At 34.7% G+C, this 14,406-nt stretch overlaps 2 protein-coding genes across 29 annotated transcripts in view; both read right to left on the reverse strand.

Moving 5' to 3' along the window:
- Nucleotides 1–14,406, reverse strand: part of golim4a (golgi integral membrane protein 4a) — an 836,478-nt gene that overhangs the window by 375,115 nt on the left and 446,957 nt on the right. The window lies entirely within an intron of this gene.
- Nucleotides 12,466–14,406, reverse strand: part of zbbx (zinc finger, B-box domain containing) — a 90,917-nt gene continuing 88,976 nt past the window's right edge. For all 27 annotated transcript variants that reach the window (XR_015514571.1, XR_015514568.1, XR_015514562.1 and 24 more), the window contains one exon: nucleotides 12,466–12,910. Coding sequence is in view for 11 of the 27 variants with exons in the window: in XM_087292805.1 (XP_087148931.1) it covers nucleotides 12,624–12,910 (287 nt within the window). In the remaining 16 variants the exon portion in view is untranslated. The remainder of the gene's footprint in view (nucleotides 12,911–14,406) is intronic.

Consider the following 14,406-nt stretch of genomic DNA (forward strand, 5'->3'; position numbering starts at 1 on the left):
TAACATGCTGAAACATTATAAGTTTGTTAAATCATGCTAACAACATGTTAAATATGTTAGCAACATATTAACAACAAGCTAACATTGTTAAATCTTGGTATCAACATGTTAAAACAGTATGATACGTTTGTTAAACCATGCTACCAACATGGTAAATATGTTAGTAATATGTTAACAACAAGTTAAATCTTGTATCAACAAGTTAAATCTTGTATCTTGTATCTAGTTAAATCTTGGTATCAACATGTTAAACAGTATACTATCATGCTATAAACATGCTAGTGAATTGTTTAAATAAAACATGTAGGCTATGAACATGTTCACGACATGAACAACCATTTCTGTTGTTGTCCACTGTCTAAGGTGATCACTGTATTTAGGTACCATTTCAAGATAAATCAAGTTCAAACAATATCGCATATCATCTTTTCATAACAAACTAAAACAACCACACATGTTCCATTAAACACTTTATTAATAAACAAACCATTGAAAGATTGCACACACTCACCAGCATCCACTCCTCAGAACCAAACCTGTTCTGACTGCAGCCTAGGAGATTTATACAACATTTGCCCACCATCCATTCAGAGCGGCCATGTTGTGTGTGACATCATCAGGGTCACAACCTCATGGCTGGTGTTAAAACTCACTGTTTTGTTGTTTATATTCATATTGGTTGCTTGTTGTTTTGTATTTTGCGTTCTGTATGTCTTCTTATTAGCTTCCATTAATTAATATTTTGTTTAATGTCTTTTATATGTATATTTGTCTATGTTACCATACCAAACTCTAAAATGGTATAATCCGTGGGTGGGGCCAATGATATAAAATGGCTCCCAAACACTCACTGTTAATGGGTAGTTGTGGGAGTGAGTAGTGTTTATTGTGTGGCAGTATACTTGCGAGATACTGTGGGTTTTGTTCAGGTTATTTGATTTAGCTGCACAAGAGTGTAATTATCTTTGTAAATATTGTGTAGTTTATTTTTCCACATTGTTATTTTGTCACTTTTTTATCTTATTTGCTGGAATTTATTTCACGTTTGTGTCAAATAAATCCCCCTTCACCTCCGTCAACGGTTAGCAACAGTCACTAGCCTCCCGTTCGCTGGTTCAATCCTAACAATTTTTTTTATGTTGTTCTTTTTTGTGTGTGTGTTGCTCAAGTGTATTCTCACAAAAATATTAAGCAGTAGGAACTTTTTTTTTTTTTTAAGTTTACAACAGTAAAAGAAGAAACAAAAACTAATTTTGATAAGCCTAAAGCTAATCTTTTAAAATATTTGTTTTATTTTTAAATGTATTGTTTAAGTTTTATTTTCATTTATAAATAACATTATTTTATAGACTGCAGTTTTAGTCTAATTTTATTTTAGGTTTTCTGCCCTTATTTTAATTTTTAGAATTAAAAATAGGATTAAATACAATATTTTATAATGTTTTAATTACAAAAAAAAATCTCATTTTTAACTAATATCTAAAAATCCTCTAAATACCAAAAATATTCCATTTGAATGATTGAAATAACTACATTATGTTTTGTGCTGTTGTAAACCAATAGTAATATTGAATTAATAATGATTTGTTAAAAATGCATTTATTAAATAGTAAATGTAAACCATACTCATATTTTTGTGAAACCGGATTTGACCAATACAAAAAAAAAAAAAAAAAAAAAAAAATGATAATTTAAATACTACTATACAACTAATAATAAATCTTCTTCAAAATTTGATAGACAACCGTTTGAAAATCTGGAGTCTGAGAATTAAAGACTGAAGAAAATTGTTATTATTATTAATATTGCAATGATTTTTGCTCTAAGGGAAAAATGAATATTTTGACTTATGCAATGTTATTTATTTAACTTTTTTACTTAACTTTTTCTATTCCCACAAATACACCAGCAAAATAAGACTATGCAAGTGGTTCTCTGAATGTTGTATGATCCATGTCCTTGTCTGCATTTCCGCTTATCCATTTCTAACAATGCAGTTTGTCTTTATTTGACCATCACTTTGCATCCGATTCAGTATTTGTGAATGGGATTACAGGAATAAACACAATGCTGGATGCTGTTTGTCCACTGCATTACCGGTCAAACAAGCTCATATATACATGCAAACACCAGTGGATGCCTAAACATGTAGCTAAGGATTACTTTATCTAAACATGCACATCAACAAACCCCCAATGACATATAAAGGCAAGAGTGGATCTGTGAAGAACACCAGGTGGAGAAGAAGCAACAAAACTCGGGGGAAATATATATGCATAAACGCACAGGAACCTCACACATTCAGAACACACATAAGTATTTCAGCTCACCTGTGTGCATTATACGTGTCGTGCATTTCAGTTGACAAATGCTTTGCTTCTATTCACTGCATTTGCTTCTACTATCGTAAATCTTGACTTAATTACACCCTGCATCATATTAGCTGAATGAAATTCAATACTTGCTCCTTTCTTAGGGGTTCTAGCTTATAAAAATAGTGCTCTAGTAGTCAGTTTTTCCGCAAAATATGCATTTTACCTTTTTTTTTTTTTTGCTTTGCTTTCAACTTCCATTTGTAAAGCAGATAAAATCAAGTAATAATTGACTTAAAAAACCTGCCGAAAACCTGCTGTGATTATCTAGTTTCAGGTTACACAATTTCTCAACCAATTTCCATATGTACTGTGAGTCATTTTTTAATTTTTATTTTGTTTATTTCCAATTAATAATTTGATTCTGTTGTTGCTCATTAATTTACTGATTGTGTTCACCTGTGCCTTGCTTGATTTGTCATTTTGCCACCATTTTTAGCTCTCGGCTTGGTTATATGATGTTGATTCTTCAAAACAACCGTTTGTCATTAAAATGACAATTTAAGTGCTTTTGTTATTTTGGTAAGTTCTTTAATGCATTTACAGCAGTGACTAAAGTAAATAAATAAACAAATGAATGAATGAATAATAAAAAAATAAATAAATAAATAAACAAACATGAATATGCTTTCTTTAACTAATAAACTAACTAACTAACTAAATACATATATGAATGATTGAATGAATGAATGAATGAATGAAGATGCATTCTTTAACTAACTGAATGAATGAATGAATGAATGAATGAATGAATGAATGAACATGAAAATGCATTCTTTAACTATTTACCTAAATAAATGAATGAATAAATAAACATGAAGATGCATTCTTTAACTAACTGAATGAATGAATGAATGAATAAATGAATGAATGAATGAATAAACACGAAGATGCATTATTTAACTATTTGACTAACTAAATAAAACAATGAATTAATAAATAAATAAACACGAAGATGCATTCCTTAACTATCTACCTGGAAAAAATAAATGAATGAATGAATGAATGAACAGGAAGATGCATTATTTTATTTGGTTCTCTCAAGGTTTTTTTTCTTCACGCTCATCAGGTGAAGTTTTTTTTCCCTCTCCGCTGTCGCTTCTGGCTTGCATGGTTCAGGATTGGTAGAGGTACGCATCGATGAATTTGCTCTTCAGTGTTTGAACTCTCAGTAATGATTTAATCACACTGAACTGAGCTAAACTGAACTGAACTGAACTTAAACACTAAAAACTGAACTACACTGTTCCAGTTACTATGACCATTTATGTGAAGCTGCTTTGACACAATCTACATTGTAAAAGCGCTATACAAATAAAGCTGAATTGAATTAAATTGAAACTATCTGACTAACTAAATAAAATAATGAATTATTAAATAAATAAACACAAAGATGCATTCCTTAACTATCTACCTGGATAAATGAATGAATGAATGAATGAATAAATGAACACAAAGATGAATTATTTAACTAACTATCTGACTAACTAAATAAAATAATAAATTAATTAATAAATATAAACGAAAATGCATTCCGTAACAATCTACCTGAATAAATGAATGAATGAAGAATATATCTTTGTGTTTATTTCATTAACTAAGGGAATGAATGAATGAATGAACATTAAGATGCATTCTTTAACTAAATGAATGAATGAATGAATGAACATGAAGATGCATTCTTTAATTACAAAACTAACTAAATGAACAAATGAATAAACATGATGCATTCTTTAACTATCTGCCTAAATAAATGAATAAATGCATAAATTACCACGAAGATGCATTCTTTAACTAACTAAATGAATTAAAAAATAAATAAACATGAAGATGCATTCTTTAACTAAATTAATGAATGAATAAAAAAACACAAATATACATTCTTTAACTAAATGAATGAATAAACACAAAGATGCACTCTTTAAAGGAATGAATGAATGAAAATGAAGGTGCATTTTTTTAACTAACTAAATGACAGACTAAATGAATGAATAAATGAATGAATAAACATGAACATTTTTAACAACCGAACTAAATAAATATTTAAACAAACAAATAATTAAATATATAAATAAATAATTAAATATATAAATAAATAAATAAATAAATAAATAAATAAATAAATAAATAAATAAATAAATTCTTTGCAAATCAGCAGACATTTTCAGAATGCATGGCTATATTATCGTGTTACAGGCTTGGAGTAAAGATATTTAATGTGTTGTGTGTCTGTGTCTGTGTGTGTGTGTGTGTGTGTGTGTGTGTGTCCTCTGGGCAAAACCTTATATGAGTGTTAAAACCCCAGCAGCTATTACCCACAATGCAACAAGAAGAGAAAAAGACAACAGCAGTGTTTAAAGCTGTAATGGTGTGTATCCGTCACATCGGGCCTGAGCAAGCCCGTCTCTGATAGGAATCAATGAAGCGGGTCACAGGCCACATCTCCTGTGCCTGCTCCGAAAAAAAAAAACTGTAAAAGACATGGTTCTCAGAAAGCACGAGTCCACTAGCTGTCCTGAGAGAACAATGACCAAGTTAACTCTCACTTTCACTTTCAGCGGTTATGAAGACATCCGGACGGCAGACAGAGAAAGATGTGGTCATTTTGGACTTCCGGATCTGTTATTATTGTGATTGGCATTTTTCTTCTGGTTTTTCTATATTGTCTTAAGTGCTTTAGTGATTGCGTGCATCAGTAGGGCGCCTAAAGTAAAAATGTCATGTAAAATCACCACTGAGAGACTTATTTGTAATGATTATGTATAAATGTCTTAAAACGACTCCACTTTGTCTTTGGAAGTTGTTAAAAAGATGGCAAATGTTCTAAAACCATAATCTTTTTTTTTTTTTTTTGGAGTTTGTAAAGGTTGGAAGAAGCTAAATGGGTAAACATTATACTTTATTATTTAAAAAAAAATCAATAAAAGGTACAAAAAAGCAGACAGATTAAATCATTTATACAGCATACATTCATGGGCCACTTTATTAGGTACACCTTACTATTACCAGGGTGGACCCCCTTTTGCCTTCAGAACAGCCTTGATCCTTCGTGGCATAGATTCAACAAGGTACTGCAAATATTCCTCAGAGATTTTGTTCCCTGTTGACATGATAGCATCACACAGTTGCTGCAGATTTGTCGGCAGCAAATCCATGATGTGAAGCTCTCGTTCCCCCACATCCCAAAGGTGCTCCATTGGATTGAGTACTGGGGACTGTGGAGGCCATTTAAGTACAGTGAACTCATTGTAATGTTTACACGATGCTTAATTGGTACTAACGGGCCCAAAGTGTGCAGCCTGAATGCTTGATACAAGGCAGGATGGATCCATGCTTTCATGTTGTTGATGCCAAATTCTGACCCGACCATCTAAATGTTGCAGCAGAAATCAGGCTCATCAGACCAGGCAAGGTTTCTCCAATCTTCTATTGTCCAGTTTTGGTGAGCCTGTGTGAATTGTATCCTGTTTCCTGTTCTTAGTTGACAGAAGTGGCACCCGGTGTGGTCTTCTGCTGCTGTAGCCCATCCGCCTCAAGGTTGGGTGTGTTGTGTGTTCAGAGATGCTTTTTTTGCACACCTCGGTTGTAACGAGTGGTTATTTGAGTTACTGTTGCCTTTCTATCAGCTGGATCCAGTCTGGCCATTCTCCTCTGACATCAACAAGGCATTTGCACCCCCAGAACTGCCGCTCACTGGATATTTTCTGTTTTTCAAACCATTCTCTCTAAACTTCAGAAATGGTTGTTCGTGAAACTCCCAGTAGATCAGCAGTTTCTGAAATACTCAGACCAGCCCGTCTGGCACCAACAACCATGCCATGTTCAAAGTCACTTTAATCACCTTTCTTCCCCATTCTAATGCTCGGTTTGAACAGCAGCAGATAGTGTTGACCATGTCTACATGCCTAAATGCATTGAGTTGCTGCCATGTGATTGGCTGATAAGAAATTTGCATTAACGAGCAGTTGGACAAGTGTACCCAAGTGGCCGGTGAGTCTAATTTAGAAGGATCCAAAATGAAGAATACCAGTAATTTTTTCAACTAACAAATATGGTTGAACTTGTAGATTATTTTTGTTTAAATATGTTTCTCTTTTTTTCTGAAAGAGCACTTTCTTTGTCAAAAAAAAAAAAAAAAAACTTGCTCAAAGAAAAGAAACACTGCATGCAAGATCTAGTTTAACGGACAGTTAAGTATGTAAAATTGTTAGAAATTCAATTACTATTGAACAGATTCAAATTTACTAAAGCATTTGGGAAAAAGTAATCTTAGAAGATGAACAGAAAATAAAATAAATGACTTATTTTAACATATAAACATGGCATTAGGTTATAGAAGTATTAAAGGGCGCATATTACACCCCTTTTGACAAGATGTAAAACTAAGTCTCTGATATTCCTAGAGTGTGTATGTGAAGTTTCGGCTCAAAATACCTCACAAATAATGTGTTATAACTATTTAAACTGCCCCACTCATGCTTTGATTCTAATTGTCCTGTTTTGGTAACTGTCGCTTTAAATTAAAATGAGATTGTGCTGTTTTCAAAAGAGGGCGGAGCTACAAATGCCTGCATGTCAGCATACTGGCAGATTCAAACACAAGACTAGCCTCATATGCTAACGAGGGAGAGACGGTCACTAGTGGGCGGGGCTTTCCCCCTCCAATGACACGTACAAAGTGAGAATGTCAATCAAAGTGTTTCAGCAGACTGTTTTTATCAAGTCTGATTATAAAAAATATATAATTAATACATGTTTACCATTAGAAGATGGCTATATTAACACACTGTTGCCACACAACTGTGTTTAAACCCCTTATAAAAGTGATTTTCGCATAAAAAGTCCCCTTTAAATACTTAACATACTACGGGACACCAAGTATATAATAATATTTTGTAATTATAAATTAATTACAAACTTTCATTAAAGCACAAACAATTTAATCCAAGACAAAAAACGAAATTCCTTGATGTCAGACTGCAAACCAGGCCAGTTTTCATGAGATTCACCCACACACACAAACACACACGCATGCTCCTGCTGCCCCGACATGAATGAAACATGAGTGAAAGTGTGACATTGATATTAATGTTCTTGTTTGTGTGAATTTTGCACAGAAAGTGAGAGAGAACATATAAGAGGCAGCAGCAAAGATGTATTTTGCACATCAGACTCACAGCTCTGGGCCAGCCTGAAAGAGTGTGCTGATGAGAAGACGATTTGCACTCCTGTACACACACACGCACACACAGAGAGAGAGATACCCTTATAATCGGGTTACAGCAGCATCCAGCACTACGCCACAAAAGCAGAGCAGAGTGAGCCTCCAGCACAGATTTGTCTGTCTAATCGAGCACAAACACAAACACAAACGCAACAGATAAAACCGTTCTGCAGACTCTTGAGCCACGGTGGAAATATAGAACACTTGCCCAAAATATGCCAAAGCCTTTAGACATGCTAATATTACATTACATACATAACGTATAGCAAAAGGATTTACAGCAGCAAACACACATGTATATAACAACAACACTTACATTATTGCCTAAAGCAAGCTGTCACGGTTAAAGGTTTACAACTAATGCTTGCAGAAATCTGGAATTTTAAGAGTGTGGCTGGTTTTTTTTGTAACAGATGTGAGAGGAAATATGGTAAATCTGGCAACCTACATTCTAACCAGAGAACGTTCTGAAGGGTTTTAATGTAGACTGCTGTATAAAATGCCAGATAATGAGGGCAGGTTTTTAGATCCCAGAGTGCATTGCGATCAGAGTTTATGGTTGACTCAAGAAGAGAAAAGTGTTTGCAGGGTGCAAAGACTACTGTGCAATGTATTATAATAATGGCTGAAACTATTACACATGCGCTTCTTGTGATTATGTGTTTCCTTATGTTTGTGTGTGTACACTGTATTCACCAAATGTCCCCATAGGTATAGTAATACCAGTAAATTCTGACTTTGTGAGAACATTTTTGGTCCTCATGATAAAAACGGTTCATAAATCACACATTGAAGTATTTTAAAACGTAAAAATGCAGATTGTTTCCTGTAAGTGTTGGGTTTAGGAGTAGGGTTGGGGTATGGGAATTGAATATAGAGTTTTTAACATCATTATATCTATGGGAATTCCTCATAAAGATCGCTGTACAAGTGTGTGTGTGTGTTGCACTTTTGTTTACCTTCTATTCACTAAATGTCCCCACAAGTATAGCAATACCAGTACATTTTGATCTTGTGGTGACATTTTTTTGGTCTTCATGATTAAAATGGCTCATAAATCACGCATGAAGTATTTTAAAATGTTAAAATGCAGATTGTTTCCTGTAAGTGTTGGGTTTATGGGTAGGGTTGGGGTAAGGGGATTGAATACAGTTTTAAACATCATTATATCTATTGGTAGTCCCCATAAAGATAGCTGTACAAGTGTGTGTGTGCACCTTGTATTCACTTAATGTCCTCACAAGTATAGCAATACCAGTACATTTTGATCTTGTGGTGACATTTTTTTGGTCTTCATGATTAAAATGGCTCATAAATCACACATAAAGTATTTTAAAATGTAAAAATGCAGATTATTTCCTTTGAGGGGTGGGTTTAGGGGTAGGGCTGGGGTAAGGGGGTTGAATATATAGATTTAAACATTATATTTATGGGAAGTCCCCATAAAGAAAGCTGTACGTGTATGTATGTGTGTGTGTGTGTGTGTGTGTGTGTGTGTGTGTGTGTGTGTGTGTGTGTGTGTGTGTGTGTGTGTGTGTGTGTTGCACCTCTAGCATGGCTCTCTTCAGTTCTATCTGTGTGTAGTGTTTAAGTGTGTCTGTTCACCTCCGGGATGCGAGCGAATGCTGAAATAAGCAAATGAATGGAGGCTGAGCTGAGCGTGTGCTGTTTTAATGAGTCTGCAGACTGAGCACTAATGAGCTGACTCTAATAAGGCCATCTAATGAGCTGCCAGGGCAGCAGGTACCGGCGCGTGGCGTGTGTTTTGCGGGACACGTGAGTCTCTGAACCTCCGAGTGTGTGCGGGGAAGAAATTACAACCGATTAATGTTATAGGAACACTTTGTAAGGACTTTCATTAACCATTTAGTAAAGTTATTAACAAACATACTTAACACACAGTCAAGCCGGAAATAATTCATACCACAGGCAAATTCTGACTTAAGTTACTTTTATTCAACCAGAAGGATTTTGTTTGACTGGAAATGACACAGGCTTCACCCAAAAGATAATAGGAGGATGTGCAAGTGGCGTTTATTTACATTTGAACAATAACTTGAAGTCAGAATTTTCCGAGGGTAATGAATAATTTTGGGCTTATAATTGACTGGACTGTATATATATATGAAGAGTTTAGATGCAAAAGTGGCATCTGAAATTTCCATCAATAATGGAAAAATGTTCTCAGACTCCTTTGTTTGTGTCGAGTTATTTCACTTTAAAGACCACGAAAAAGGACTTTTTCTTTGCCTAAAAGTGATATTACTAAAACTTACACATTAGAGCCTGATAAACATGCTCATTTCAGAAGAAAATTTCAGATGTCATTTAGAGGTTTTTGCATCTGAACTCTTCATATATATATATATATATATATATATATATATATATATATATATATATATATATATATATATATATATATATATATATATATATATATATATATATATATTTATATATATATATATATTTATACAACAGTTCTGTCTGTTTCTCGAATCTGATTGGCTGATAGTCGTGATATATTTAAGTAATATCAGCACCCGTACAGCCTCTTTACCCTTTGTGTATTACTCCCCCCACATACAGCCAGCAAAAGCAGACACTACAGATCTAAAGTTTAAAAGATGCTTGCTCAGCTGTTTAACTGTCAGCTTATGATTTGAATCCAAAGCGGTAGAAGGTAGTTCCTCTTACAAAAGGGTTTTTGAGACTCTCCATGTTTGATTTTGTTTTTTATATACACAATTATGTCGTCAAACTGTTATATAAATGTAATATCACACTCGTAGCAGTGCGATATAACTGTATATCGGCACTGGTGGGGGCACTAAGGCACTCAGCCTGCGGCCTTAGTGTGTATATGCCTTAGTATATATATATATATATATATATATATATATATATATATATATATATATATATATATATATATATATATATATATATATATATATATATATATATATATATACTATATATGTGTGTGTGTGTGTGTGTGTGTTTTATTAATATACATTACATTGATCTAAATTTAATTCATTACATTGAATTAAATACTATTACATGTACAATAATACCATTATGTGTAAAAGTTTCTACCAAAAATGTTAAGAACAATAATAATAATAATAATAATAATAATAATAATAAAATCAATAAAATTGTCATATTTGAATTAATTCTGAAGGATCATGTGACATTAAAGAGTGGAATACGGATTTCATCACTTTCCTTTTTTGCTGTTTTTTGATCAGAAAGAAGCAGCTTTAGTGAGCAGAAGAGACTTAGAAAATAAATAATAAATATAGAAAGTCAATATATAAATTTATTTAAATAATTACCCTAATATTAAACAACACGTACGTTTACATGGACACCATTAATCAAATTTTAATGATTAAGGCAATATTCTGATTAAGAGTTGACCATGTAAACAGCGATTTTTGATTATTCTGATTAAGGTCATAATCGAACTAAAGAGAAATGGAATTAAGACATGTGGAGTATTCCTATGTTAGTGGAATTATTGAAGTGCAGTACAGACATGTAAACACCGCAATCAAACTATTACCGTTGTTTATTTTGAGACAGGATAGTCTATACACACACACACGGTTGTTTGACATTATTTCAGACATCCCAAGTTGAGAATAGTCATACCCGGGCGAGAGTGTCGCAATTTGCAGGAGGTTGCGGGAGCTCTGGTTTGTAAAATGTATGTGAAGAGTGGAGGGACGTAGTATGAGAAGGGGGCAGGGTGGGTTGAGAGAGTGTGTGCGACGTATCTGAAGAGCGAGGATGGATCCGATGCTGAGGGTTGAGAAGGGTGTGTGACTTATTTGAAGACCGATAGGGAGACGTGCGATTTCCAAGAGATTGTCATTCGTTTGCGGGCATCCAGGAGTCTCTATGCATTTACAGGAGACTCTCGGAGGTTCCAGGAAAATTGGGATGTCTGATATTCTCTGCACCTACCGAGTCAGTAAAGGACCACAGACACCTGCATTGCAAAATGCGGAGGTTTTTCCTCAATCAGCGTACAGTAACAAATTCCATTAAAACAACACTCTTCCGACATCTAGTTTGTCACAGGGGCATGCATGAAATGTTCCTGAATGAAAGTGAAAGTGCCAAACTACAGTTAAAGTTGACAAATAAAAAATGAAATACCCAAAATTACATGAAACTTCGGAGGAAATGTGGATAGTGTGGTGACGCAATGACATTAATCGAGTTATGTGCTAAACTATGAGTTATAATATTTATGTTGGCTTATATAACTGGCTTATAAAGATTAAAGCAAATAATTTGATTATTGACATAGTCAATGATCATTATTATTATTATTATTATTATTATTATTATTAACAATATAACATTGCTCTAAAGTATTAACAGATCAAGACAAGAATGCCTTTACTTTTATGACATGGATCGCTGGAGAACTAAAAATCTGCCACTTTAATAAACTACAAATCCCACCATGCTCTTCACTCACACGCCTGAAGCTGTTCAGGACAAATCAGATGGATTATAAACACAGCACACACACACATTGTTGCTGAGTCCTGTTAAACTGTGAGCATTATGAAGCTTTTTTGCCTTGTCGTGTTTTTACCCATGCTTTGTTTTACTGTTTATCTGGTTTTGCCGCCATTTCTGACTGCTCGCTTGTATTCTGACAACACTTTTGGATTATCTGCATGCTCCTGTCTGTCCCTGTTTGACCTTTGCCTGTTTCACTTAACAAACAGCATTTGGATCCTTACCTCTGTTGCAACCTGACTCGTTACAATCTGAATGAGAGATTTGGATATTAAATAAATACATTTTATTCAATAACAAACATCAACACTTTTCAGATTTCTCTCTTTTAACGTATTTTATTTGTGCACAAAGCAACACTGCAACCCCTAATTAGTGACATTTTCCCAATATAAAGTAAAACATAAGGAAAGGACCTAGCTTCAATATCTTGTCAATTTAATTGTTTTAAAAAGTAACAATCTGAATTAAAATCCTTAATTTTTATGGTTGCGGTCCAGATAAATCTGAGCTTCAGGGTTGTGTCTGACCTCACCCTGATCTAATGGCGTAGTGCTCATCTTCCTGAACTCTTCCTCAAGGCAGGCCAGTGCCAGGAGATCCTCCTCATCCTCATCAGAGTCCTGGAGATGGAGCTTCTCCACAGTCTGGACCTCTAGAATCTCCTGAGCCGCACGAGACAGGGGCCGGCCTGAGGAGTACGGACGACAGGTCTCAATCCTTGGGTCACCCAAAGAGAGGGAAGAACCTCTGCTCATAGGGCCTAAACAAGAATAAAGGGTGATTTAGAATACAAGAGCACAACAAAGTGGCTTACTTTAGAGTAGTGTTTCCCAACCCTGTTCCTGAAGGCACACCAACAGTACACATTTTCAACCTCTTCCTAATCAAACACACCTTAGACAAGACTCTAAAACCTCAAATGAAAGGTTTAAATAAGGAAGACAACCAGAATATGTACTGTTGGTGTGCCACTAGGAACATGGTTGGGAATACTGATTTAGAGCATAACAGGTTGCTGTTCAAAGCTGAGTTCACACTACACGGGCAGATATTGTTGTGCTGTTCAGACTACGTAATTTGATAACTTAAAGTTGCGTAAAATGTGGCATTTGAAAAACAATAGACGCAAGCATAACAGTTAAGCACATACATCAAGTGCATTTACATACAAAAACAACAGAAAAGTGGCACATTCATTGAAAAACACGTTCTGTGTGAATGGCCCCTAGGAATGTATACCCCACAATATCTCCCAAATAAAACGGGTTGGGGCAGATATAGGTAAAAATCAGGCTGCCTCGTGGACTTTTCTTTTTCTAGATTGCTTTTTGAAAACACTATTGGTTGGGTTTAAGAAAGTGGGTGGGTGCTGGTCAATCAGTGGTTTTGAAAACCCTATCGGTTGGGTTTAGGGAAGAAGGAGGGTTAGTCAGTTGATCAGTCAGTCAGTCAGTCGGCATCGGTCTCTGGTGGATTTAAGTAAGAAGAGCAGGCACCAATGTTACTCGTAAAATAAATTTGAGATCTCAAAAAGTGTACACAGTGGCCTCTGGTAGATTCGCGAAAACAGAAACTGCAAAAAAAAACAAAAAAAAAAAACGTACCTCCTCGAACAAATTTGACGCTCTCCAAAACTGTATACAGGGGTAGTTTTCAGAATGAACATGGGATGACATATGGGATCTTGATTTTTGAGAATTAACTGCTAAACACCATCATGGTAACACATGAACCTACAGTACTGTAATAAACATTATTTAGCCTGGTTTTGTTGTGTTAGCTGTGTGATGTTGTTGTACAGATCTAATATACTGAGCCACATGCAATTTACACTGCTGTATACATTCACATGCGTAACCAACATTAACCCTCAGGGGTCTGAGGTGATTTTCGGGCCCCTAAGATGTTTACAGGGCAGCTAATAATTCAGGAGAGCTAATAATTCTGACTTTAACAGTATATTATGAAATATAATACAATATGACCCCTTAAGGTTTAATAATCTCAAAACCCAGTATGAGCAAAAATTATAGCAAGGGTGGCCTCACAAATACAAATAATAACTGCGGCTAGTGAGAAGCAGAATTTGATAGGAGAGAGATGTTAAAGCGACTGACAGACAGTAAAGCCCACACTGGGATAGGGAGCTTAAGTTAGCAGGGTCAGTATTATTTACTGTCACACACTGGCCTAATCAGCTTCAATCAAACAAAGCTTTAAATGCTCACTGATCCAGCATATCACAATAATACACTA

This window comes from Danio rerio, chromosome 18 (genome assembly GCF_052040795.2).
Source record: "Danio rerio strain M-AB ecotype USA chromosome 18, GRCz13ab, whole genome shotgun sequence".
NCBI classification, from domain to species: domain Eukaryota; kingdom Metazoa; phylum Chordata; class Actinopteri; order Cypriniformes; family Danionidae; genus Danio; species Danio rerio.